The 25,407-nt window shown below is 37.4% G+C and overlaps 1 protein-coding gene across 1 annotated transcript in view; it reads right to left on the bottom strand.

The window, feature by feature from the left end:
• The window catches only part of TENM2 (teneurin transmembrane protein 2), a 619,525-nt gene that overhangs the window by 287,682 nt on the left and 306,436 nt on the right, over nt 1-25,407 (bottom strand). Inside the window, exon 5 of the mRNA XM_066560474.1 lies at nt 4,419-4,502. Within this exon, the coding sequence (XP_066416571.1) occupies nt 4,419-4,502 (84 nt within the window). The remainder of the gene's footprint in view (nt 1-4,418; nt 4,503-25,407) is intronic.

Genomic DNA, 25,407 nt, shown 5'->3' with positions numbered 1-25,407 from the left:
GACACAGACACACTCTATACAAGCAAACAACTCTTTATACAATTTTGTATTGTCCAAAATTCAACTGGACCTGGAGCTAAACCTCATTATTCTGCTCTCCAGGTCCCACTGTACATAATGCTCCCTTAGAATATATTTTTTATGTAAACAAATCTGACCCTGATCCCCCAGGACACCCAAACCTGCTCTGACCCCACACTCCCAGACTCAAAGATGTGCTACAAAACCAGGCTTGCTTGGAGGACTACGAATATCACACTGGCAAGGTTTTTGCTTTGGTAAAATAAAGGCCAAATGAGAAGTTTTCCATGATAAATATGTATTTTGAAAGAATAAATATAATTTGAAATTTTTGATCCAACAATAAACAAGGTCAAAATAAAAAAAATAAAAGCTATCAACACAGTTAGTTTGTTAGTTATTAGTGCCTTATGGCACTAATATTTTCTTCAGTTTTCTGAAAAAGTTTTGTAACTGTTTTCTCGTATCCTATGTCCACATTTAATCACCAAAAATGCACCTCCACCACACAGCAGATGTGTCATTAACTCTTTCTGAAAAAAGGTGAAATAAAATCACCCAGCATGAGAAGACTATGGAATAAGCCGACATTAGCAGATGGTGTTTATTTTGTCACTGCTCGTGTTAAAAATTGTCACCTATTTCATCAGTATCTCTGAGGTAGAAACTTCATGCAAAAAGTAGAAAAGCTGCTTCTTATAAGCTGTCACAGAACTCCTTAAAATAAAACATATTCTGTTTGTAGCTCCCAGTTTTTAGGACATGGTGCATTACACAGGAGATCGATTTGTGTAAATCTGAGGTGATCGAGTGTTTTGCCAGCAGCTCAGCCCTTCATCACACAACCTCTTCTGTTTCTTAAGCAAATTTCAAATCCTTTATTTCCAATACTGGTGCTGCTCAGACAAATTCTGTAACTTTGCCCCTAGAAGAGGCACCTGGTACCACTGTCAGCTTGTCTGCTTCTAGGACTCTTTCTTCAGCAAGAGCTTTACTTCTCCCTCAGGACTCCCCATATTTTTGCTCTTTTACTTTATCACACACTTTTGCCTCTGTGGTTTGCATTCTCTAGCTGACAGTTTCTTAACAAAACAGTTGCATGAAGAGTAATTGCACAACCCAGATTTGGCTATTTAAAGAAATCACTGCTAAAATCCCATGATAAACCTAGGTCTTACTTGTGTTGTTTTCAAAGAACACCTACTGGAATTTGAGCCTAAAAATCCCCTGTTAGTGCACTTAATTCAGGGTCCTATTCACACCATACCCCAAACAGCACACTTTTACATTCTTTTTATTTTTATACATATATACATACATATATATATATATATATATATATGCATGTATATATATACATGCACATATATATACTCAACATCATACTCCTGGAATGCTTAAAAAACATAAATTATTTTAATAAATAGTCGGAATTTTGTTACATTACTTTACAGCTCCGAAAAGAAGCCAGGGCTGGTCTGGTTATTTTGTTTGTTTTTAAGTCTAAATTCTTATTTTGACATAGATTGGAGATTTTGGGGGTGGTTGGGGTGGGTTGTTTGTTGCAGTTTTTAAAATCTACTAAAAATTCTTTTTCCAGAAAAGGAGTACTCAGAAATGGTGAGATTTAGGACTACCCCAAATACTAGTGAGGGCAGATATTTTTTCTGTAAGACAATTTTATTCTCTTGCCTTCCAGAGCCAGATCACACATCTGACAACAATCCTTCTGCCTGCACTTCTGAGCCACTGCCCATTCTAACACCCATGCTCAGCACTTCACCTCCTTTCCTGTGGCTGCACCAGTGGCATCTCTGACCTTGGCAAAGCAAAGGCAGAGCAGATCAAGAAACCCATCATTTTATTAGAGCACTGCAAACAATCCCTGCTCTAGATGAGCACACATGAGAACTGGGTACCTTTGAAATGCAAAGTCTGAGGGCTCTTCTTATGGTGATACAAAGAGTCCTCTCCTGTTGACACAACACTGAAAGCTTTGCAACACTATTTGGATGCATTCTCAGCCAGCTGAGGCTTTAAACCGAGGTTAGTGCCATCTGTCTGGTTTTGGCAGCATCCAGATTGATGTAGAAAATCCTATGGCACTGTTTAAAAGCAGCAGAGATAAAGCTTGCTTTTGGTCAAGCCCCTGGAATTATTAACATCAAAGATTTGGCTGATAGCACCAGGCAGCACATCTGGGTCAGCAAACTCACTGCACCTTTCTCACCACATTTAGACCATTCAAAAAACTATTTCACTACTCATCTCAGATTTAGCATGTCCACGAAATGAGACTCATAAAAGTCACTGCTTTCCTGTTGCTTGTCTCAGTTCAATTATTTTCTTAAATGCATCTTAAATCAAGCCCATAGCAAGCATCAAGTATTTGTGAGTTGTGATATAGTTATTAGTACATTTTCACATTCTTCTTACTTTCTAGAGCCATGAACAAACACAGTACCAAAAAATTGAAAGCAATATATCAATCAAATCTGTTTGAATTGGGAAGAGTATCAGGTTACCTAGAAAAAGAAGCAAACCAAGGAGAAACAGCATTTTGTTTCTATAAAAGCCTCAAAGCTTCAATGAGGAAAGACACTGTTCAGTTGGATGCAATTTGTTAGGCCAAACCTTTCTGTGATCCTGGAAAATGCATTCAAGCATTTTTCTTTGAGATTTAGTACAGCCCAAATAGCATAACCCACTCATTTCACCTGTGCCAAAATCCTCCTGCAACACCAATAATCATGAATGCTTCAGAAATGCAGAGATACGTACAGGATCACTTCTGCTCTTTATTAATTTCCTCTTTATTACCAACCATACACACACTACCTTGGGCAGTTTTTAGCACTGTACATCAGACTATGGAAATTTAATTACTCTACCAAAAGCTCTGGCTCCCAGCCTTCTAAGAAGCATGGAAACACAACAAACAGTTCTTATCTGCTGTTTGAAAACACACTGAACACTCACGGGCTGCACTGACTAGGAAATGGTCACAGATGCTCAGTCCTTTCCAGAATTTGATTTAAGAAACCATTCCAGTATTTTTCCAGACAATGTTTGAGATTCAAAGAAAAATGCCATTTGCTAGTTTTTACCAAAAATCAAGAAATTATGGGAAGAAGTACAGCAGAAATGAGGGTAATGAGAAAACCTTGGTTTATATCTCATTTGAACATTAAGCAAGCAGAGTATTATTTCTGGTTAGGGCCTTCATCTTGCACAGCATTTACTTAAATGCTTAAAAAAAGAGCCAAAACAAAAAGGTATCTTTCATGTATGTACTAGGTCAGAGGTGCAGTGGAAGAAAAGAAGGAAATAACAAAATCCATCTCTCATCTCTTTAGTCAATCAAACACAAGGTAAAGTTTGCCAAGTCAAGGAAAAATGGCTTTATCAAAAACAGCTGATACTATACGTAGTATAAGTGTACATGTATACATCCAATTAATGAAAATAATTCTTGAATTCCAGAAATATCAAGAGGAAGATGTCAATGTCACTGAATCATTCCCTTTGTACTAAAATTCCTTGAGATGCCTTTTGATTTCTATGACTACAGTCTGGCAACTTTTCCTTTTTCTAAAAAAAGTGCATTGCAGGTTTTTTTTTTCCTCAACATCCTCTTCCTCCCAAAGGAGTTTTACTCTCAAGCAAGCAAAAGTGTGAGTGTGTGGGGAACAGTGGTACTTCAAAAAGCCCTGGCTAGCAATGCACAATTCCTACAAACCCACAAAAACCAACACAGCTCCCTGACTTGCACAGCCTCTAAGACACAAAACTTCAGGGGCACATCAAGTGTGGCTGTCTGAATCTCATAGTCAGATCAAAAGAATTCAAATCAAGACTGAAGATGCACAGAGTTATCACTAAATCTTTCACTCAAAAGTCTGATTGAAGAATCTCTGAACAAACTGGTGTCCCATGCAAATCTTTACCAATGGAATACAACATAAGCAATTGCCTTGGTGAAAATACAGCTGCAGGTACCATTTTGGTTTAAAATGATGCCTGTGACTACCCATATCTGGCTCTATCTTAGCTAGCTCTCCTCTTCTCATGGGATGAGCCCCACACCAAGAAGCACAATCAGCTCAGGGAAAACAGCTCCTTCACCACCCAGCCCAGTCTCCCACTGAAAAACCCCTAAATTAGTTCAATCCAACCAGGAAGGTCATACTCAACAATGAGATAGAAATGAGTAGTAGAGGTCAGGTTTATTCAACAGAACATAAATTCCCAGGAAGAAAAAAAAAAACAACCAAAATCCCACAACACATAATAAACAGAACATAGACAGAACAAGATTAAGCATTGCACAACACACAAGTTCTAAACTAGGTTCTAAGTTTACAAGGAATACAGTTTAAGCAAAATAAAAACCTTACGTATTAGAGAGTTCTTTGTCTCAGCCAGCTGCTGCCAGCTTGTCTGTCTGTCTTTCAATTTCTCAGAAAGGTGTGTGTGAAAATCTAAATGAAATAAAACAAATAACATTTTAGAGATGGCTCTTCTTCTTTTCTTCCATTCCATTCATCTTTGGTACAAGAGACCAATAGAATGTTTCACCTCCTCCCACCCAAAGCATTCCTCAATAGTCAGTAAAACACATTACTCTTCATTAGCTAGAGATTAAGAATTCTTTCATCTTGTTATCAATGACATAAAAAGGCAGAGTGAGTAGCAGTAGTTTGGTGCAGGCAGTCCAGATACCCACTGCATAAAAACCCCTCTAAAATCTCTCTTTGGGTAGAACTTTATCCAAAGGCCAGCAGAGTTTCCACACAGGCTGTACAGGAGGTACTTAAGTTCACACTGACTTATTTTCAGTGTACTATCCATTACTCCTATAGTCAAATACATACCATTGCATCCTTGTAAAAGATAATTTTTGTTCCCTAAAAACAGACTCCTAAGATAAATTTGGAAAATGGACACTTACAGCTGTAATAATAATTTCTTTCAAGTTTATTGCAGCAGCATTATTACTTTTACATTGATTCTCAACATAATCAAGCTCATTCTGCTGAATCTCAACTAGACAGGAACCAGTGACACTCTACTGTTGCAAGGAGATTATTTTTTCTTTCCATCTTATAAAGACTCTCGATCTTTAAGAAAGCAGATTTTAATACATACATACAAAAAAAAAATCCTTTACTTTTGAATTTATTCTGTCTTCGACTAAAAAAAAAGAACTAAAATAATCCTGGATTTTGAAAACATGACATAATCAGGGAGTCCTCTTACATTTGAAAAGCTTGAAATCAATTGAGAACTATTATTGAATTTCATAGTAACATTAGGAAAATTTTCAGATGTAGTAAACACGAAATATAAAACCTATCTTTATTTATTTACATTATTTTCCTTGCAAAAACCAGCAAGACAAGAAGACCAATAATTAATATATGGTCACTCTAATTCTTGTTTTTCACTGTCTGTAAGTTTTCACTGGAAAATAATTTTACATGGTGCATCTCACATTCAAATCCTTCATAATATTTATAAGATAATTAAACCTTTCACCCAACAGCTAAACAAATCAACAGTGAAAATGGGTTCTGTAAACACGGCAATTTATTATATACAAAGAAAAAAGGCAACACACTGACACAAATAAAAAAAAAAGAGCTGACCAAAACAATAGAAAACAAACACTTTGCACACAAGAAAACAAATTAACTATTTGTTAGGAGCAAAAATGCTTTGCTTCAAGGGCAATAATGTGGAAGAATGACAGCTCCTGAGTCTTACATCTCTGGCTTTGAGAGGAAAGGAATTTCAAGTGACAAGTGACAAACAATAAAAATCAGGCAGAATTTACTGAACTGGCTCCATGTCTCCCTGCCACACATGAAGTCAAATTTTGCTAAGGTATAATTATAAGACATTTTTGGGTACTTTGGCTCACATCTAATTAGTTCAGCTTTACTTTTATGGTACAGACTTCTGATTTAAAAACAAGAAAGGAAAAAAAAAAAGATTTTCAGGAACACTTATCAAGAAAGATCATTCAAAGAACAACAAAGTCAAGCAAAGAAATGTGAAGGGCAGAGCACTGTGGATATCAATGTAAAAAAGCTGATAAATAAAAAATTATTGCAAATTTCTTGTTTTGTTATTACCAGCAATTTTCCCCCAAAAACAAAATGCTAAAAGTTGATATTATTTTCATATTTAAAAAAATGGGAGAAATGAAATATAACTAAAAACATGCATATGCAGGAATATATCAAAGAGGAAGTAATGGAAATGTTTTGCTAAGCTTTTTTCCTTTTCTTTTTCTATGTGAAAATGGAACCAAACTCTTAAATACAGTGCAATTCTTCTGCAGTACTTACAGCTAAATTAAACCATTTTAGTAGTTTGCAATTATACTATTTCTGTTATATCCCTCCCAGAATATGAAAAGTTTCAAAATCTTTAATGTCTCTATTTCTGTTTTAATACAAGCTTTAGCTTTCATTTCTCTTTTATGAGGAAAACCAGAATTCATCCATCAACAATTCATCTATTGACATTTTATCACATTACCCTTTAAGCCTGTGTATGCTACTGAATCTGCTATTTTCTCTTCCACCTGCTTGTGGCCACCTTGGGATATTTTATCCTTATAAAGGACACAGATGAGGACAACAAACTGCTCACCCAGGGAAGCTGAACCATCCCTCTCTTTTTTGGGAAGCACCTAAAACTAATGGCTAAAGCCCAAGTTGCCGAGCACTGTTTCTCCAGAAATGAAAAAAACAAACAAACAAATTGTCACCAATGCCCAAAGGAAAGAATATTTCAATGTTAAGACACTTGAAAATAGTGTCATCTGAAGGGAACTCTCCGTGGGTATTACCTTCCTTTGACACTCACAGGGAGTTAAACCTAATTGCATTTAGGGTTATCTCTAGCAGCTACATTTGGAATCAACCATCCTCAGGAGGACTATTCTTCTAACTAATCTACTTATTAGGCTTTTATTCAGATTTAGTACAGCCTTTTATAAAAAACATCTTGAAGGGATGGTAATGGATTTTGCAATTATCAGCAGGAAAGACCAGAATATGACCTACAATCTTTGGCCTTAACAAAAATTAGGAAAAGAAAATCTTTTGTAAGTAAATCTTTAGAACATTAAGTTAATTTTGTCCCTATCAGACGCCGCAGTTATATCTGGAAATGTAAAATCTGTGTGAATTTTCTGTGCTCCTCTTATACATTCCCTTAAAACACAACCCCTCCCACAGTAACTGGCAGGGAGAAAGGAACCTGTTTTCTGTCCTTGCCTTTCAAAGATGAGCAAGTAGCAGTTTTTGGTTTGCTGTCTGAAGCCCCAGTTTCCAGGTGATTTTTGATACCAGCATCAATCCTGGCAGCACCTTTTGAAAACTGAGAAAACAGCCACTGCAATTCCTGACCTGCCCTCCCATGAGGAATACACAGTTTGGACCAGCTCCTTGCCTTCTACATATTTTAAATATTTCTCTAAATTCCCTCCCAGCCCAACAGGCTCCCAGGGCAGCTGCCACTCTGAGGAATAGAATACTTTCCCTCCCACATTTGGGAGGCACCTCTGGACAGCAGCAGCCAGAGGTTCTGCTCCTCAGGATCCCAGCACAGAGCACACCTGGCCCCACAGGACATGTCTGTGTCCCAGCAAAGAGGCTGTCAAATATCCAAATATCCTCTTGTTCTTAGCTCTAGTCCCTCTTTGGAGCTGTCCTAGCAACCACCCACAGCCATCAGCAATCCAGGAACAAGAATTACTCCCTCTCCCCTCATCCCCAGTTGTCTCCTTCTTTTGAAATTCTCCCCTTCATGGTTTAAATAAAGGCTTCCTGCTAGCACTACAAATTCTCAGTCTCATCAGCTCAGAGGTATTCTGGCATTTTGCTGTTTAGCATTTTCCAATTGGCATCACTAAAAGCTGGGTAACCAATCATGTAAGATGTGCTCCACCCTGTAAGATGACAGCACATTGTTTATGGTTGGGCTGTTTGGGGGTTTTTGTGTGTATGAAAACTTCCTTACATTCTGTAAGAGTTGCTTCCTCCACCCCTAAGTCTTATGTCTCTCAGTCAACACTGATGTAAAAAATGACTGTGGAACATTAAATATGACCAGAGTCTAAACATCCTCCTAAGCTCTGTTCTCATATTTCCTCTTCTATTTATCAAAGTGGCATAACCCAATTTTTACTAGTAATATACAATAAAAAGCTGGCTTATTTTTATGAAGTAGCATTTCAGAAACCTTGAAAAAAAGCCTTACAAATAAATAGCTTGAATTTCCCAAGCTGCTTTCCCTCCCTCCCTATATTTACACAAAACCATCCAGTAACAAACCCTTGCTCCTTTCCTGTCACACCTGTGTGGCTGAGACCTAAATATCCTGATGTCCTAAATATCTCTGATTTCCTTTTTACTGACCACTTTCTGTGAGCAGAAGTTTCTCCTCTGCTGGTATCTCAGTGCATTTTCCCTGTTATTTGCTCCATGATTATTGCTCATCATTATGATGAGTGAGGAACAGGAAAAAGCCCATAGCAAGTGACAGGAGACTCAGTACCAGACAGGTCAATGTTCTACTCTGCCCTCAAAAAAACAGGATTTTTTTTCCCCATCACATTCTACCCTAATGCTTCAGACCATGCCTGGTGGGCAGATGGTGCTCAACCAGCACTCAACCTCTATGCACACCACCTCCAGTTAGGAAAAAAACCCCAGAAACACAAAAGTCGTGCACAAAGGTATAGGAATAAGAACTGCTCTGCAACAAAAAGGCCGCACAATTTTTCTTTTCCCATATTGTCTTGACAGAATTACTCTCTGCTGTATTACTCCATTATGTTCTATTGCACATTTTATATCCAATGTTTTGTTTGATCTTTTTGTGAAAGTTGTGTTCGGTTTTCTCTCCTCCAAAGCACATTCAACAACTCAATTAGGCTCAAATAGCTCTACCTTCAGAGTGCACTGGCAGCTCTCAAGCACAATTATTCTCCAATGCAAAACACCCACAAGACATATTTTAGAGTATACTTCCACAAAATAATATGTTAACACACCACTCAACGTTCCTGCAGAATTGACAAACACTACAAAGGAAAATGCTCCAGTGCAGTTCAAGGATATCTGAAAATGTATTTTAGTTCAATGAACTCCACAGCAAATACACCATTTTCCCTCTCCTCAGCCTAAAGGTAAGGTTATAAAATGGGAGTCAGAAGAAGTTTTTACTTGCATTGCAATTTAAAACTTCCTAAATGTTACCAGTATGACCAGCAACAGATCTACTGTACAAGGGTTTCCAAGGGCACTATCCATGTCTTTTACAGAGAATAAAGCAAGTATTTAGCTACATTACAGACAGCAACACAGAAATTAAAATGAAAAATGCTTACATTTTTTGTTTTCATTTCCTATGGAGCATTAAAAGCATTGGGATGTCTTTCTACCATAAGAATCACAGTGACATTCATAATCCAGATCAGCACTTAAAATGCAGAGATGTGTCTATTTCTTTGTGCAGAAGTCTGTTATAACTATGGAGTCAAAGTTAAATAAATCTACTTGAAATTTAGGTTCAGTTAAGTCAAATTAAATGATTTCTATTAGTCTTATCTCCCAAAAGAATTAAATACAGCCCTATTAAGTCCAAATGATTATGTCTACACAGGAGTGTCAATCAATTTCACAATATCACATTAAGATCATGCCACTATGTATCCGGTAATTTTGATAAATCTTCTCAAATTCCCCTGAACAGCCAAGCCCTAATGCCTAAAATATTCATAACTGCCTCTTAATTCAACATGGTCATTGACTCACAGAAAAAGTAAAACTCTAATTGAAACTTCCAACATTTTTTCCTTCTGGTTTTACTTTGCCTTTTGAAGTAAAGGTCAATTCAACAACGATTACTTCATGCTGTTAGGAATGGTTCAGTACCCCCATACAGACCAATGACTCAGTTACTAGTCATGATTTAATAATTATGGAGATATAAGTCACAACTCTGATGGGAATAATTTATTAAAAATTAAGAAAAGCTTCAAGCAGCAACTGAATGTTCTCTGTGGTTGCTTTCTCTTTCTTTAATACCTTTTCCATGCAAGACTCTCACAAATAACTCTTTACATTGTGCCAATGACTATGTTTTTAGATCAAAAACTTAACACCTGGAAAGACCATTAACTCTACTCTTAAAAACAAAATTAAGTCTCTAAACTGGTTATCCTTACATAAATATGGTGACAGAATTCACATGAATGAAATTTTACCACAGAAGCTGTCAGGTGCAAAATTTAGAAGGCAGAGCAGACCACATGCACTGTACTAAAACCACTCAACAGTTCAGTTAAAGCACCCACTGCTTTTTATCCTTACTTTTGGCACCACACAAAACTGCATAAATAAAAACTTTATGAAGAAGACTAAAATCAGATTAAATCCTAGAAGTAATTCTGTAAAAATATTATTTCTCCTTATGGTGGGATATGCATTTTTCAGCTTCAAAGTGCAAAGAAAGGATAAGTCAACCAGTAAAAGTTGTCTGACCATACTAATTTCCTGCTTTCATTGTAGAATTAGGGAAAATCAAAAAGGTAGCTGCTCTTGATTTTTTCCAGCAACCTGAATATTCCACAAACACTACAACATCCTGTCTGCTTCCAACACTGTAGCTCACTGCTCATTTATAACCAAGGAAGCTCCTAAAAACACAAAGAAAGTGATTGAGATCAATGTTCTAGCAATAGCCATGCCTCACAAAACAAAACAAAGCTCTTGAAGTAATAACTTCAGCATCTGTCTTCCTCATTATTCATTTATGTTCTTCACTGTTAAGAAATATTGTTTGTTTTTAAATTGCTATGGCAAGTTAATTAATTGATGAGCCTCAACCACCTTTAAACCTACTTTTACTTTCTGATCTCTCATCTTTCTACAGCAAGTTCTACCAGTGAAAAAAATCAAATTACAGTTTTGAGGTAATTTAGTTGGTAAGATCTCATTTGTCATCTGTGCCTGTAAACAATTCTGAAGAACTAAAAACTGACACACAACTCTCAAGAAGACAAGCTTACTGCTTCACTGTGGTTTTTGCTGGGGAAAAAGATGTGAAGAACAATATTTCTATCTCAAACTTTACCAAATATCTGTTCAGCCTCTATAATGAGATCACCTATAGCTTTGAAACAAAACTATTCTCAGGACTCTTTGATAAAGAATGTAAGTACAACCTGTAGCAAATCATATCAAAGCTATTCTATCACTTCTCTAGCCCAGGGAAAAGTATAAAACTAGAATAAATACATCAAAGTAATACTTGAGAATATCCTCTGTAACTCCAGGAGCTTGCTTCTCCACTTTCCTAAAAATTTTATTCAACAGCTGCAGTTGGATTTTTCTTCCATCAGTTCCTCAAGTCTGGCTCTGAGCCAGTGTAAATTGTTAGTATTTACAACATCCAGGGACAAGAAGCCCTGAATGTACATGAGGTGGATTTTTGCTCATTTTGGATGTGCCATTTGCTAATTTCAGGCTGAATAGGTTCCATACAGGTAAAAGGCAGTGAGCAATCATTCCTTTTTCACATTTTTTATGTCATTCACCGCAGTCATGTCACCAGTGGTTTTTACACTGAAGAATATTAAAGTTATACTTCACAAGGCAACTATGCATTGGATAAATCATCTCCCTACCTTCTGCAGTTCAACTGTATAATTCTTTAAATGAAAGAACGAGAATTCAACATATTGTTCCATGTTTATGGACCTTCCACACCTTTCTACAGTGGCAGTGACAATATTTTCTGGTTTCTTTAAATAAACTTCCCACTGCTTGCTAGTTTTGTTTTAGGATGTTTGTTTGCATTATTGTAATATTGCATGGATACCTTTTCACAGGATTGTCCACTGTTGTACTAACATAACTTTCCTGAATCTTAACAGACAATTCAAAGCCCATCATAGCTCCTCAATATTAATCCATTTCACCTACTGGTCACACCTACCATTTACATTGTGAGATCATTCAGGAAATTTTCAACATCTTTGTTTTCACTATACTGCCATACAGAAATCAATCACTTCAGTACTTTGCTCTTTATTCTGTTCAGTACTTTCTGCTCATTCTAAAAACCACCAAAATTAAGTTTGTACCATGAACGGAGCAACAAAGTGCAGGAAGAGTCTGTAATGCTCAGAAAAAGCCCCAGATAAATGCAGCTCTTGTCTGTAACAACATATGTTACCTCACACATGATGGCAGCTGCTCCCCTAGGCACACACCATGGGCTGACTGCAAACACACTCATCTGTTTCCTGATGGAATGGAGCCCTCAGTGCCCAGTTCGTACAAAAAGCAGAAAAACTGCCCTGGACAAGACAGATACACCCAAACACATCACAGCCTCATGCTGTGCACAGCTACAGAGAAAGCATTACACTCCCCGACTCAAAGGGGATAGGAAATAAACACAGACAATACTTTCTCTTCATCCAAGCTACAAATACTGAGTCATGTGCTGATTGACCTAGTTTCCTGTTAACTTTAACAGTATTTTTAGTTACTCCCTGTTGATTTATGTTTTCATTAAAAACTGAGGGAAGTGTCTTTTGAAGTCTGCTGGAGAATGAATGGAGGTGTGATGCTTTGCAGAAGATGCCGAGGCATTTTTCCCCAATGTTTTCTCTCTGTAAGTCACATGTCTAGTAGGAGCTTAACTGAAGAGCAAATAAACATCATTTGTTTACCTCTATCTTATCTTTCCTTCACAGGAATTTAAATGCAAATGAAAAATAGAACAAACACCAACAAATGCATCAAGTGGTAGTGCAGTGAGATGACTCCAACCCACAGAGTCTGTGCTCTGCTCACTGGCACAGCCCTCTGCAGTCCTGGCAGTGACTCCCCTTCTTCTGCTTGCAACTGAATATACACAGAAGTACTTAGAAAATCATCCCAGGATTTATACAGGAGTGATGTAATTAATTTTCAGAGTTTTGTGGAACGACATATAACGTTTTATATAGACTATTAAGGAGATTACATTGATTTGAAATAGAGCAGAAAACCCACCTAAGCAAAAGAGCCCTCTGAGTGCTTCCAGTCATGGAGAAGATGCATTAAAAGGGTTTTCTTTTTGGGAAATGATGAGCTTAATTTGCAGTAAGTGGAAACTAATTGTTCTCAGACCACAAATGTAAAGTCAGGGAAATCAGGTCCACGGTTGCCAATTCTTTCCTAGTATGAAAATGGACCATAAAACTTAAAAATTTATGTATGGACTCCAAAGGTTCACAGCAATCCATAACTGATTTTCTTTTTGCTTGTTTTGCCCCTTGTCTACCACTGAATTAAATTACATTAGAATTTGTGTAGTAAACAAGCACAGGGCCTAGCTTCAAATGAAGGCTCAATTTCAGTAATGATCTTGATAATTATATTAGGACAGCCTAGGTTTCCCCACAGCTTTCTATTTTTCAAATTTAAAGAGAGCTATGTGCGTGATGACAGCTCTGTGTGCTCACAAGACTATTCTTACTTTATCCTGTCTACTTTCACACTCTCCAGAAATTCAGTTTTAAGCTGCAGTTTTCAAGTATTTTGTCAATCACAGTTTATCAAATGCATTCTGCTAAGGCAGCTGTCAGGACAAGATTCAGCAGTGACAAGCTGTCTCAGCTCCTGTTCATTCTACCCTTTTTATCTCTGAGGAGGAGAAATACTCTGCTAGAAAAGGCTCTACCTGCTCACTAAACAGGCAGTGGAGTCACTGTGTTGGCAGAGCTCCTGATCAACAGAATGAGGACTCCCAATAAATTCTCAGCAGCCCATTTATGCCTACTTTTTCCTTATCATAAGTGCTGCTCTGAAAACACTACTGGCACTCTGCACACAGAGGTGATTGAGTAAAAAGACACAGTGCAGGTTGTCAATTTATCCTGAAATAGCTTCTAGTGGATAGATAAAAGCCATCTAAACCATAGCACAAGACAGTGCTATTACACAGCATCTCCAGACTTCCCATAAAAAAATCCAGAAAAACACTCTGCCCTCTGTTACACACACACCAAAATTATGGCATCATACATAACTAATTGTGTATACAGTGAAATATCAGTGCTTACTGAAGTATTTTCTTATATATTCTGGCAATTAAGAACTTCATGTAATCTGACTCTGTATAAATGATATTTCAGAAAGGCAAAAACTGGGATTATGCCAAACTTGCCTTTTAGCTTTAATTGTGTTGACTATATTACCTAAAAGGATCTTCACTTATAATGACAAATCATGACTGGGAAAACATGTATAAGTCAGATTTTCTCCTCCTCCACATATATTACCATGGAAATGCCAAAAGCATAAGACAGTTCACAGACAGCTTATCTCCAAATATTTTAGTTGATCAAAATGATGCCATTTGATCCCATACATTTGATCTGTTGTGGGATGAAGAAGGGTGTCTGAAAAGTAGAGACAGTGTTAAATCTACATCAAATGCTTCTGCTTTTGGGAATAGAATGAAGAAGTTTCAGTCTTCATTAAAGAGGAAGCAAGAAAAGGCCAAGTAGCGACTTGAACTTTAGAAGTGTTAAATAGTATTTGAAACCGTCTGACATTTGAAAATTTTCAATGGTTGTCCATTTTTTAAGTGTCCATCATTGTCCATAAATGTCATATAAAGAAGAACAAAGCAATAAATGGGTCAGAGTAATCTCAGAAATAAGAGAAAAATCATTAGGATATGAATAGGAGCAATTAAACTGCCTTAGCACAGTGTCTCATTGCCAATCCCAGCATGAGAGGAGAGAAGCAGAGCTGGAGGCAAGAGTGGGAGCACAGGAAGAAGTCAGAGATAAAAAATACAAGCAACACAAGAATGACCTTAGGTGTAAACAGAAATCTGAGTCTCAAGTCTAGATGTTCCTACAAAAACTGCCCCATGTTCACAGCTAGTTTTCCACTGCACACTCCATGTTGCACATAATGGAGCAACAAACTACAAAACCTTTAGGAAAAGCTGGAATCAAAGACTTGAAAAGACAGCCAAGAAGGTGAGAAAACAAACATTACTGGGTACAATTCTGTTAGAGCTGGGAAAAAAACAACTCAAAAGTTCCAAGGATCAGGAATCAGAGGACTCTCCTGAAGAAATACATTCAGACTGTAAATAGGTGCAGCTGAGAATTTTATTCCTCCAAGGTAAATAAACTGGACACATCACACATCCTTTATATCAAGGATAAGATATTGCCCAAACACTAGGGCTCAGTTTAGAATGTGGATGGGGAAGGGGCTGGCCCTGTCAGAGGCTGCATTTCCTTTCCTTGCACTCCTGGCATGGCAGTCTCTGTACAAGCTCCTGTCTTCTCTTTGTGCAGGGCACAAAGCCTGAAAACATCCCTGCTGTTCAGTAGATCCAAAGAGTGCATTAGGATGGAAGGCAAGCATGCTCATGTATAAAATACTGCACACAGCTTCTTTGCCAGCTGATGTAAAAACATGACAAGAGATAAATTTAAGAACATAATAAGAATTTTCACATGCCAGTAATTTTTTTAGACTTTCTTATTTAGTACTAGCCATAGGACCAAGATACATCAGTCAGAAAAAAAAATAATTCTGCTTTCAATTTGTGTAATATCTGCCAAATAAGAGTAGATGACACAAAGGCAGGAGGAGATGAGTCAAAGTGAAGGGTCATTAGAAACCTGTTTTCTCAAAGTGGACAGGCTGTGCCTCAGCCCAGCAGTGAACCCCCAATTGTCATTGCTTTTATCACAACACCTCTGGCGCAGGTTGGGTCATTAACTTGGGACATTAAACATGCCACCAGTCACCCGTGGCCAAGAGCTGTATTAAATCATCTGGGAGCAAAGACATGCTTTTGAAAATAGAATTTAAACCTGGATCGTTCCTGGACACAGTTATGTTTATCACTGGGAAAATCCATACAGCTGCTGACCCTGTTCCAACATGGAGAAGCACTGAGCTGTAAAACCAGCACTCTTCTGAAGGAGACAGCAAACAGAGCTTGGAACTATGACAGAGCAGAACCTCTGTTTCATAGGGGAAGTTGCAAATTCTCCAGCTCACCTCTGGATGTAGCAATTTCACCAAGTAGGGTTATCATCAATTCACACAAACACTGATCATGCAACCAAGGGCACTCTGACGTCTTCACTAGTCCCTCCCAGTTACTTAGTGGTCTTACCCCATCACAAGCATTTGGAACTTTTTAAATGTCCACATATCAAATCCTAATTGTCAGTCATGACAAACCCTAGATATCATCTGGCACACAGAAGCCATCAGGCAAATCACACAGACAGTGATGCTTGACAGAAAGGGACAACTACAAGGTGAAACCACTTCTGGAAGGCTCAAGTGAGCAATGTCTCAGCCCTTTCACAAACCAATATCTCAAAGTTCATCTTTATGATCTTTCCTTTTACCATCTAACACTGAGAAAACCCTTTTAAGCTGTTACTTGCTGGTCAACATGTCCAGCATGCATTAAAAACCCATATAGATAGGATCTTTACCTAAATTAGGCACTTAGACCATGGCCAGATTCTTTACAGAGAAGCCAAACCTATTCTCTACATCAGGTGAGAGAAATATCCACTCCTGAGATGTGTTCAGAGGGAAGTCTTGTCCACTTCACTTAAATGAGTGAATTCATGACAGAATGGTCTTCCTCTGGAAAATATCTAAAAGCATCTACCACTCTCTGCTGACTCCAGGAGGCAAATCAAGCACTTCATTGCAGCATGGCTTCACCAAGCACCACGTGGGCACAGAACTGAGCAGATGAAAGCTGTGTGTTGGACACTTTGCTCTTTTAATCTTCAGAACAGAGTGCAAAACCAGCCTCCCTAAAAAAATAAGTTCTTGCATGACTGGGTAATATAAATTGATAAAGGAAGGAAAAATGTTAAATTTAAATGTCACTAAGCATGAACAACCCTTGCTGTGTTAAGGTGTGAGTAGTGCAGCCCAGGCAACAATTCACTCTGAAGAGAGCTCAAGGTCTGTGACTCAGCTTCCAATACTTTTCACCTAATTCCTCTGGCATTGCTCCTGGATTCTCAATGTCCAAGCAGCCCACTCCTTGCACAGGTAATCAGATTCCATTACACATCACTGGTTTGAGGGACCAATGTATACAGGGACAGCAAGTTATAAATTCATACTCAAAAAAACATACCTAAGAACTTCAAATGGAGAACTAAAATAGTCTCAACATTGAAATAACCTTTACTGTAATTATCACAACTTGGAGGATTTGCCAGATACCCCATCACAAGTAGAACAAACTGAAAGAACACCTACAACAATTCCAGAGGATGCACAATAGTAATTAACAGAACATTCCTGCATTAGATGTCTTTTCTACAGATCCAGTGCAGAATTATGCATTACCATACCAGTTCTATGTATTTGATAACTTATTTAGACTCTCCAATCTTACCTCAAGGTAGGTACAGCAGGTTTTCTAAAATAAATTTTGTTGACCTAAATTGCGTGTTTTTTCAAAACATCTGTGGTGTTCCACGAGGCTTCATCTAAAACTGTGAGATCAATGCTTCTAAGAGGGAAGTTCAGGACAGTAACTACATTGCAGCTAGCAAATACAACATGCAAATATTGCCACAGTTTCCCTTACATGAAATTAGGGCACAAAGGAAGATTATATCAACAGAACTATGATACATTGAATTAATTTACCTTCAAATATTAGAATCAGTAAATTTTCTGCTCATTTCCAGTTTTCTAAGGAATCTCTTAATACTAAGTATGCTAATATATCTGTACTAGTTAATTCACTTCTATACTACACTGTTCTTCACAGAAACTCAGGATTAATAAACATTATGCATACTATATTTATTCAGCTTTAAATTTTAATTATCTTTCATAGAAAGTAAATGTTCCCATTCAATGTCAGTAAAACTGGTGCAAGTGAAGAATGGTAAAGCAGCATTGTTATAAAAACTCTTCTTGTTTGGTTCATCTAAGACAGCAAGATATAGAAACCCAAAGTGGTTAAAAAGAGTATTTAGGACTGGTTATTTAAAAGTACCTGCCAGAGCTGCTTAATCAAGATGGATAACATGCATGCTACAGCAGAAGCATTTCCTGTTTTACAATAATCTTTACAATTTAACTAGCCTGAAGATTTTGTTGAACTGCAAGAGCTAAAGATGATTTTAATGCTATTGTGAATAAATTAATTTCTGGTTGTACTTTTCATCAACAAAAAACTCTTATCTAAAGCCTCCTTGCCCCCTTCCCCCCTCCCAGTTCTCACTTTGGCTACCTACCCACATAAACCAAAAGATGCAAAGGAACTGTGTCCATGGCTATGGCAGCACCCCTTTCACTGAAGCAACACTTCACTATTGCCAGAATAAATATATTGTTCTTCTACATTAAGTTGATTCATCTCTCACATCTCTACGCTGCTTCTTTAGAATTCTGCTATAAACCAAAATAAATTCATCTGTTGTTATATCATGATGAAAATGTAGTAAACATTTTTATATCCCATTTTTCCACAGTACTTTTCCTGTATAGGCCCAAACCACTTCAAAACCCAATCATTTATACTTTTCCCCCTTTATGTTTGTGTCAGACCTTAATGTTCTTCAATTAGATGCAGATATGAGCTCTGAAGACAGCAAAGTAAGGTCATGCCAGTGGGAAATTACAAGTTACCAACCATCCCAACTACATTACAGCTCCACAGGAATTTTAGCTCTCCAGCAAGTTAATAACTCATCTTGCCTTTGCTTATTTTATAAGCAGGGAATTTTCCCCCACTACTGAGAGCACCTTCTCTAATATCAATACCATCTAACAATTTATGCAATGCTCAGACTTCCATAGATCTAATATTTAATTGCTTTATAATGTCCCCGACCTCACTATTTTGGGGAACAGAAATACAGCAAGAAAGGACAAACCGAGGTGATTGGGTAAATGAGTTTCACAAATCATTAACACCATGAAGAGCAAGGATTCGGTGCGTTACTTCAGCTTCATAGGATATAATTACATGTTTTGATTAGCAGATATATTTTCCCAGCCTCAGGTGTCAACAAGGGTTCAAGTGTATAACATGTATAAATGGGTGCTAATTTTACTAGTCATGAAAATGTGTTTCGCTAATTACATTTATATCCTCTTAGCCCATTTCCATTCCATATTGCTTCTCTGTAGTACCTCTTCCTGTTTATTTCCTTACAGTGACATTTGAGCTCTTCCAAATGACACAATGATTATAAAATTCACTAGGCATGGCAAGTTACTTCCCCACTGAATACCTGTTGTAAGTTTGAAAGAGGAGCAAGATTTACAGATGTGCACACGACTTTGTGGTCATTTCTGTACTTCTGTGAACTGTATCCTGTTTAGGGCGGCATCACCTGGGATGGAAATCTTATGGCAAAAGTGGTGCTTTTCTTCCACCCAGCTGAATCTCGTTAGGCATGCAAGAATTTCTGATTGTTGACACCAAAAAGTAAGGGAGCAAACCTGTTTTGAGAGAGCGAAGCCCTTTTTCCTCGCCCTGCACTTTCCTGACATTGTATGTACACAGAAATGAGATCAGGATCAAAAACTGGAAGAACTTCTTTTCACACAACCAGCTACAGAGTGGTTTGGGCTGGAAGGGACTCAAAGATCATCCACTTCCATGCCCTAATCAAAATCATGATGGAAAATGTTTAAGGCTTTGGATCCAAACATGGGATAAAGCTATTAACCACAAGCTGCTGGATATTGGAACACCTAGATAAGGACATGTTTCTACAGTGCAGATTGCAAAACAAGAAAAAGACCCAAAAGGTTTCCAAGTGTGACTATAGCAGCCTGAGGAAATCAAGCACCAGCAGAACCATAGATTTACTGTCTGTGCAACTTTGTTGCATATTTAAACTCAAGAGTTTATCTTCCTTAAAAAGAATAGTCACGAAGCAACTTCTTAGAATGACATTAACATTTTCAAGCTAATGCTGTGATCTGTAACCCACACATATAATTATGGCTAATATGAAGCCACAACTTACTGGAAATTACTTGATTTTAGCAAACAGCCAAAGACCTCCCCAGCTCAGTCCTTTAGCTCACCATGTGGCATCAGACAGTGTTGTTGGCTTGGATGGGGTAAAATTTCAGAGCACATAATAATAAGAACAATAAGACAAGGATAGAAAATTCCAGTATTCATAAACACATGACAATTGCTGGTATAATCTCCTCAGAGCCTTCTCTTGCCTCTGATACTTCAAGACTTATACTAAATATTTCAAACACTATCAACTCAAAATAATAATTAAGGGAAAAATCAGATGGAAATTACGAACATAGTCATATGTGTAAACTTTTTTCAGGAGAGTGCAGGTGTAGAGACTGGATTTATAACCTTTGACATGGATTGCTATACTTCCATAATAATTAATAACAACTGGCAGACCTAAAAAAACTTATTAAGAACTCTGCACCTATTTAAAAGAAGTCTAACCAGGCCACCAATACCAAGTAGAGGTGATTTACACTTCCCTTGTAAATATTCTGGAAGATTATGTACAGAATCAGTACTACATATTATTATTACAGTATTATACATAGGATGTGACAACAACTTATGCTTATTCAGTTCATAACAAAAAATTCTGTCTCAAAGCCTATCTGGAACTCAGCAAGTATACAGTGGCAATACATTTACAAAAACAGCTAAAAAGGGATTAAAACCTTCAACTCTTAATAGGTACAGTATTGCAGGTAATTGAGCCTTGCAACACTTCACTGAAGCTGAATGAAAAACTTTATTACAAATATAAGGTTTAAAAAACAGCAAGTACATGTGCATAAAATACAACCATAAACCTACTATGGTATGGTTGGCACAAGAGACCAAGTGTGATTTCTTTTTTCACTCTTTTCCTTTGTATGAGTTGGAGTTTCAAAATCACCCAGTTGGGTGGAAAACTGCAATTGAAGGAATGGCATTTATGATGAGAGGCTTCTTTTCTTTTGCTGTACTCTAAAGGCTGCAGATAGCTTTGTCTTCCTTTTAATATTTCAGATTTGAAAAATGGGAGCAATAAGGGCATATAGTCAAAGACATTGTAGGCATGTTCATTTTAATATAGTCATCAGTGCTATTTAGTTAACAATGCACAAAACCCGTTCTTTCATATGGCCTTGCTAAAGGTTTTAAGCACAAGCAGCCTCATTTCAGAGAATGGGAATACTCACACAGGAAGGTAAGTGCACCTTTAAGTGTTTTAATCACAGGGGGATTAAATGCGCATGTTCGGCAGTTGGCAAAAAAAATACAAATTTCTACATTTAATTTCTTTCCATTAAAGTTCTTTTATGATATATGAGAGCTTTTTAGCAAGTCCAAACAAAAGCCCTTTGGATAGCAAAGTATTGCACATATGTGAAAAATGTTTAAAAATTAGTTCTTCAGGGTTTTAATTGTATATACATCAAATCGAGTCAGCTGCCATAACAGAACAATTGCTACATTCATGCTGCGTGTTATGAACTCTAATTCTTAGAAACGCTTTTCATTTCAATCTTGACAACATCTATATTCATTTTTTCATGATTTCTTTGTGGGGTTTTTTATGCTAATTCTGTTAATAACAGAATAAGATTATACATTGTACTTTTATTCCTGATCATTAGAAATGTAAAGCACAACATGAGTCAGAAACTGTAAGGAAGAGGAAAAATAAAAAAAAACCCTTCAAGTATAAGGGAGAAAAAAAGAGAAGCAAAGTTGTGCTAAAACTGGATGAATTCTTAACAGAGATTTTGCTTTTATCTTCAAAAAGGCACTGTATTATAAGTAGAACTTAAAATGAAAAGAAAAACTGTGTACAGTTTTTTTAAAATCAAGGATAAAAGAATATTAAGGCATCACAAATATCTTCACATCCATAATATCAAAAGTTGAGCCTACAGCTTTTGAGAAAATATTTGAGAAAACAACAACAACAAAAAAATCTCAAACCAATTTGTGATGATCTCAGAACACTTGGAGAGGTGAAGCATCCCTGAGGAACACAAGCAATACCTGCCTTGCAAAGTGAGGAGAAGGGGAAGAAAAAGAAATTAATAGACCTGTCAGCTTAACTCTGATATCAAATGACATGGAACCAATTGCCAAACATGAGTTTTGTGAAGATAAGAAATGAAGATAAGGAACAGTCAACATAAATTTGTAATGAGCGAATTAAGAACAAATTCAAATTTGCTTCTTTAGCTAAAAGGGATTTGGCACTTTTGGAAAGGATTTCAGCATGGTGTACCAGATGAAATTAATCTTTACCATGAAAAGACAAAGGAAAGATGCCTGGCCTGATGGAGGACTAACAAGTCACTCCTCAAAGGCACTGTAGAGGGTTTTTATCCCTCAGGACCATAATCTTGAGAGCTGGTTATCCTAAGAGACAGTGCAATGTAGTTTTATTTTGTAGGTTTTTAAGAACTGTCACTAAGTCTTTCAGAAATCACCCAGTAAATCAACAAGTAAACATCTCACCTAACTCAAAGGGGATAAAATTCAGCTCTATCTTTCAATCATTTAGACCACAAAGCTACACTACATTTAAAAACTACTCTATCAACACTAGATTATTGTAAAAATATTATTTATGACAGTTATTACAGTGACGATTTCCAGCTGAAAAGCATAAAAAAAGTGTTCCAGAAAAACATGAAGAAAAATGAGACTTGCTAGGGAAGCCATAGTCTTAATAAATACATGTGATAAAAAGGGAAGCAATCCCTTCTCCCCTGCACCTCTCAAACTTATTTTGAAATGACAGGAAGACAGATGATGTGCCACCTTTTTAAAATTGTTTGCAAACAGACCAAGTGAAGAGGAATGAATCCTTCCAAAAGCCATAGACAGCATCATTCCTGCAATATTAGTTACAAACCTTCCTTCCACACCTGTAGCTACACTTAGAGAACAGCATTAAAGGGTTCTTATTTTGCATTACACTGGTTGTTGCAAATTTAGGAAGTCTTTGTGATGGTCAAATATCACTTTTTTTATGGGATCCTGGGCCTGGATGAGAAATCCCATAAACTGAACTGCAGGTGTGGAAGTGAATTCAGACAATTCCACCAAAGTTTCACATGCACAACCTTCTCTGTTTTCTCATGGAGTAAAAAAGGGACTGACTGAAAAGTGAAGTCAATTCTTAACACACAAGTAAGAGATATAATGCAAGCCATGTTATCCCCCAAGTGCAGGGTTTGAAGTCTCAGTGTTGTTTGCTATATATTCTGTCTTGGCTCCTGGTTAACATCATCTGGACACAGAAAAAGCCTGCCAGTCTCCATTTGTACTTAGCCCTGTGCAAATAATGCTCTCTGCATTCAGAACATGCACACACAGAATCAGGCACTCAATTATATTTATTTTTCACTAGAGAAGCCTAATTTGAGAGCTACGTTCAAAGTTTAAGACCTGACACTTCCTCTGAAGGATGAGAGCCCCATTTCTTATTGCACTGAGAAGACAGCAGCAGATGTAAAGCTCCTCCTGTGCTGCACACCCAGTCTGCCCATTCCAAGCTCACATAATTCCTGCTATCAAACATCCCAGCTGCTATTTATGTGCTTAATTCACAAATCAAAATTTTTCAAGTGAAATACAAAGACACCATTATCTTACTAACCCTAAGCTCACCTTGAATGTACTTTCAGGCTATTATTGGTTCATCTAGTTATTCAGATATAACAAGACACAAAAAGAGAATTTCTAGGTTAGCACAGCATGCCTTTGGGTAGCATTATAAAGTCTGAGAACTGAAATAAGCATCATAAAAATACATGGCCTGCCCTGCAGATGCTACTTTAGAAAATGAACTTGGTATTTAAAAATCAGAAAAAGACCCTAAAACCACAAAAACCAAACAGTATTTCAGCAAACATGGAATGACACCCCTATCAGAGCTTTAATAGCCCTCCAATCTCAAATATATTTTAATGCTAAATTAGCTAATAAGTAATTTCTATTTTCCTACCATAAAAAGAATTGCCAGTTTTTGTCATGAATCGTGCTGCATTTTTAGGACTTAAGTCAGGGAAACCATTATTTACAAAAAATCTTTAGACAATCTAGCACACAAAGTAAAAAAAATTCCCCCCCAAAAAAACCCAAAACAAAACAAACCCCAAAGCAGTCAAACAAAAACCCTTCAAAACAGAGATTTGATACATGGAACAACTACATGCAGTGCACACGTTTGAAAAGCAAGGAGCCTCAAGCTTATTTTCTCCTCTTCAAAGAGAAAAGAAAATTATCAAGGAGAGAAATAAAAGGAGCAGAGATTTTACTGTGCTCTTTTCACACAGCTGTATTTCACAGCAATGTTGAGCACAACACAGAGCTGCCTGTACTGCTGGTAGCAGTATTTACACAGCGAGCGTGTGGCAGAACAACAAATATTCTCCACAATTAATGCACAGTGTTACATGGGGGTTGTTGCTTAGCTATTGATGAAAACACTGAATTTAATAAAATCCAGCCTTTTCCTCTGTATTCCTGCTCCAGAGCCTATTGTCTCTAATTGCAGCACCTTCTCTCTCTCTCACACACAGGGAAAGCTGCCAAGCTGCTCCCTCCGGAGCCAGTGTCACGGCTACTTTTCAGATTACTAGGAGGGAATATGTAAACTGCACTGTCAAGTGTCATATCCATAGGGATTAAGAGTGTCATTTCAGAATCCCCAGTCTCAGATGAGTCACTCTGAAGCCCTCTTGCTGCGCTGTGGTCTCTCAGTGAAGCCATCCCTGCTAGCAGCAAGTCACCTTAGACTCAGCTCTTACCAAAGGCAACTGTGAACCCTTATGTTTAAATTTGCTATCACAAGATTTTAGTACCAAAGCTCCCCATGTATTATATAATTAATATTAAACTTAGCCATTGTGGTTTTCAACAGTTCAGAAAAACTGATTTTTTTATATGGCTACCTAGATGTTTGCAAACCCAACCAAACACACCACATCTGCAAAAACTTCCATCACCCTGTTTTGCTAATGCTTATGTTGAGAGAGGTCTGTGCTGAACTCTTTTATTACTCCTTATTTCTCCTTGGTGTATCAAATGTCAAACAAAACCAAAGCCAAACAACCTCTCACTTTCACATTTGAAATATGTGTCATTTCCTGAGTTGTAAATTTGTGAAATCAAAAAAAGAGAAAAGAGGCATCCAAGTCTTCTTAGGTGATAGTTTGCTCGCCCAGATCCAAATGCCTCCCTGCACACTCTGACAGACAGGGATGAGGCCTCCTGGCTATACCCAACTCTCACAGCCTCTCCTCATAACCCAGATGCTCC

Source organism: Molothrus aeneus, chromosome 15, assembly GCF_037042795.1.
Source record: "Molothrus aeneus isolate 106 chromosome 15, BPBGC_Maene_1.0, whole genome shotgun sequence".
NCBI lineage: Eukaryota > Metazoa > Chordata > Aves > Passeriformes > Icteridae > Molothrus > Molothrus aeneus.
This window is presented reverse-complemented; position numbering and strand designations above follow the sequence as displayed.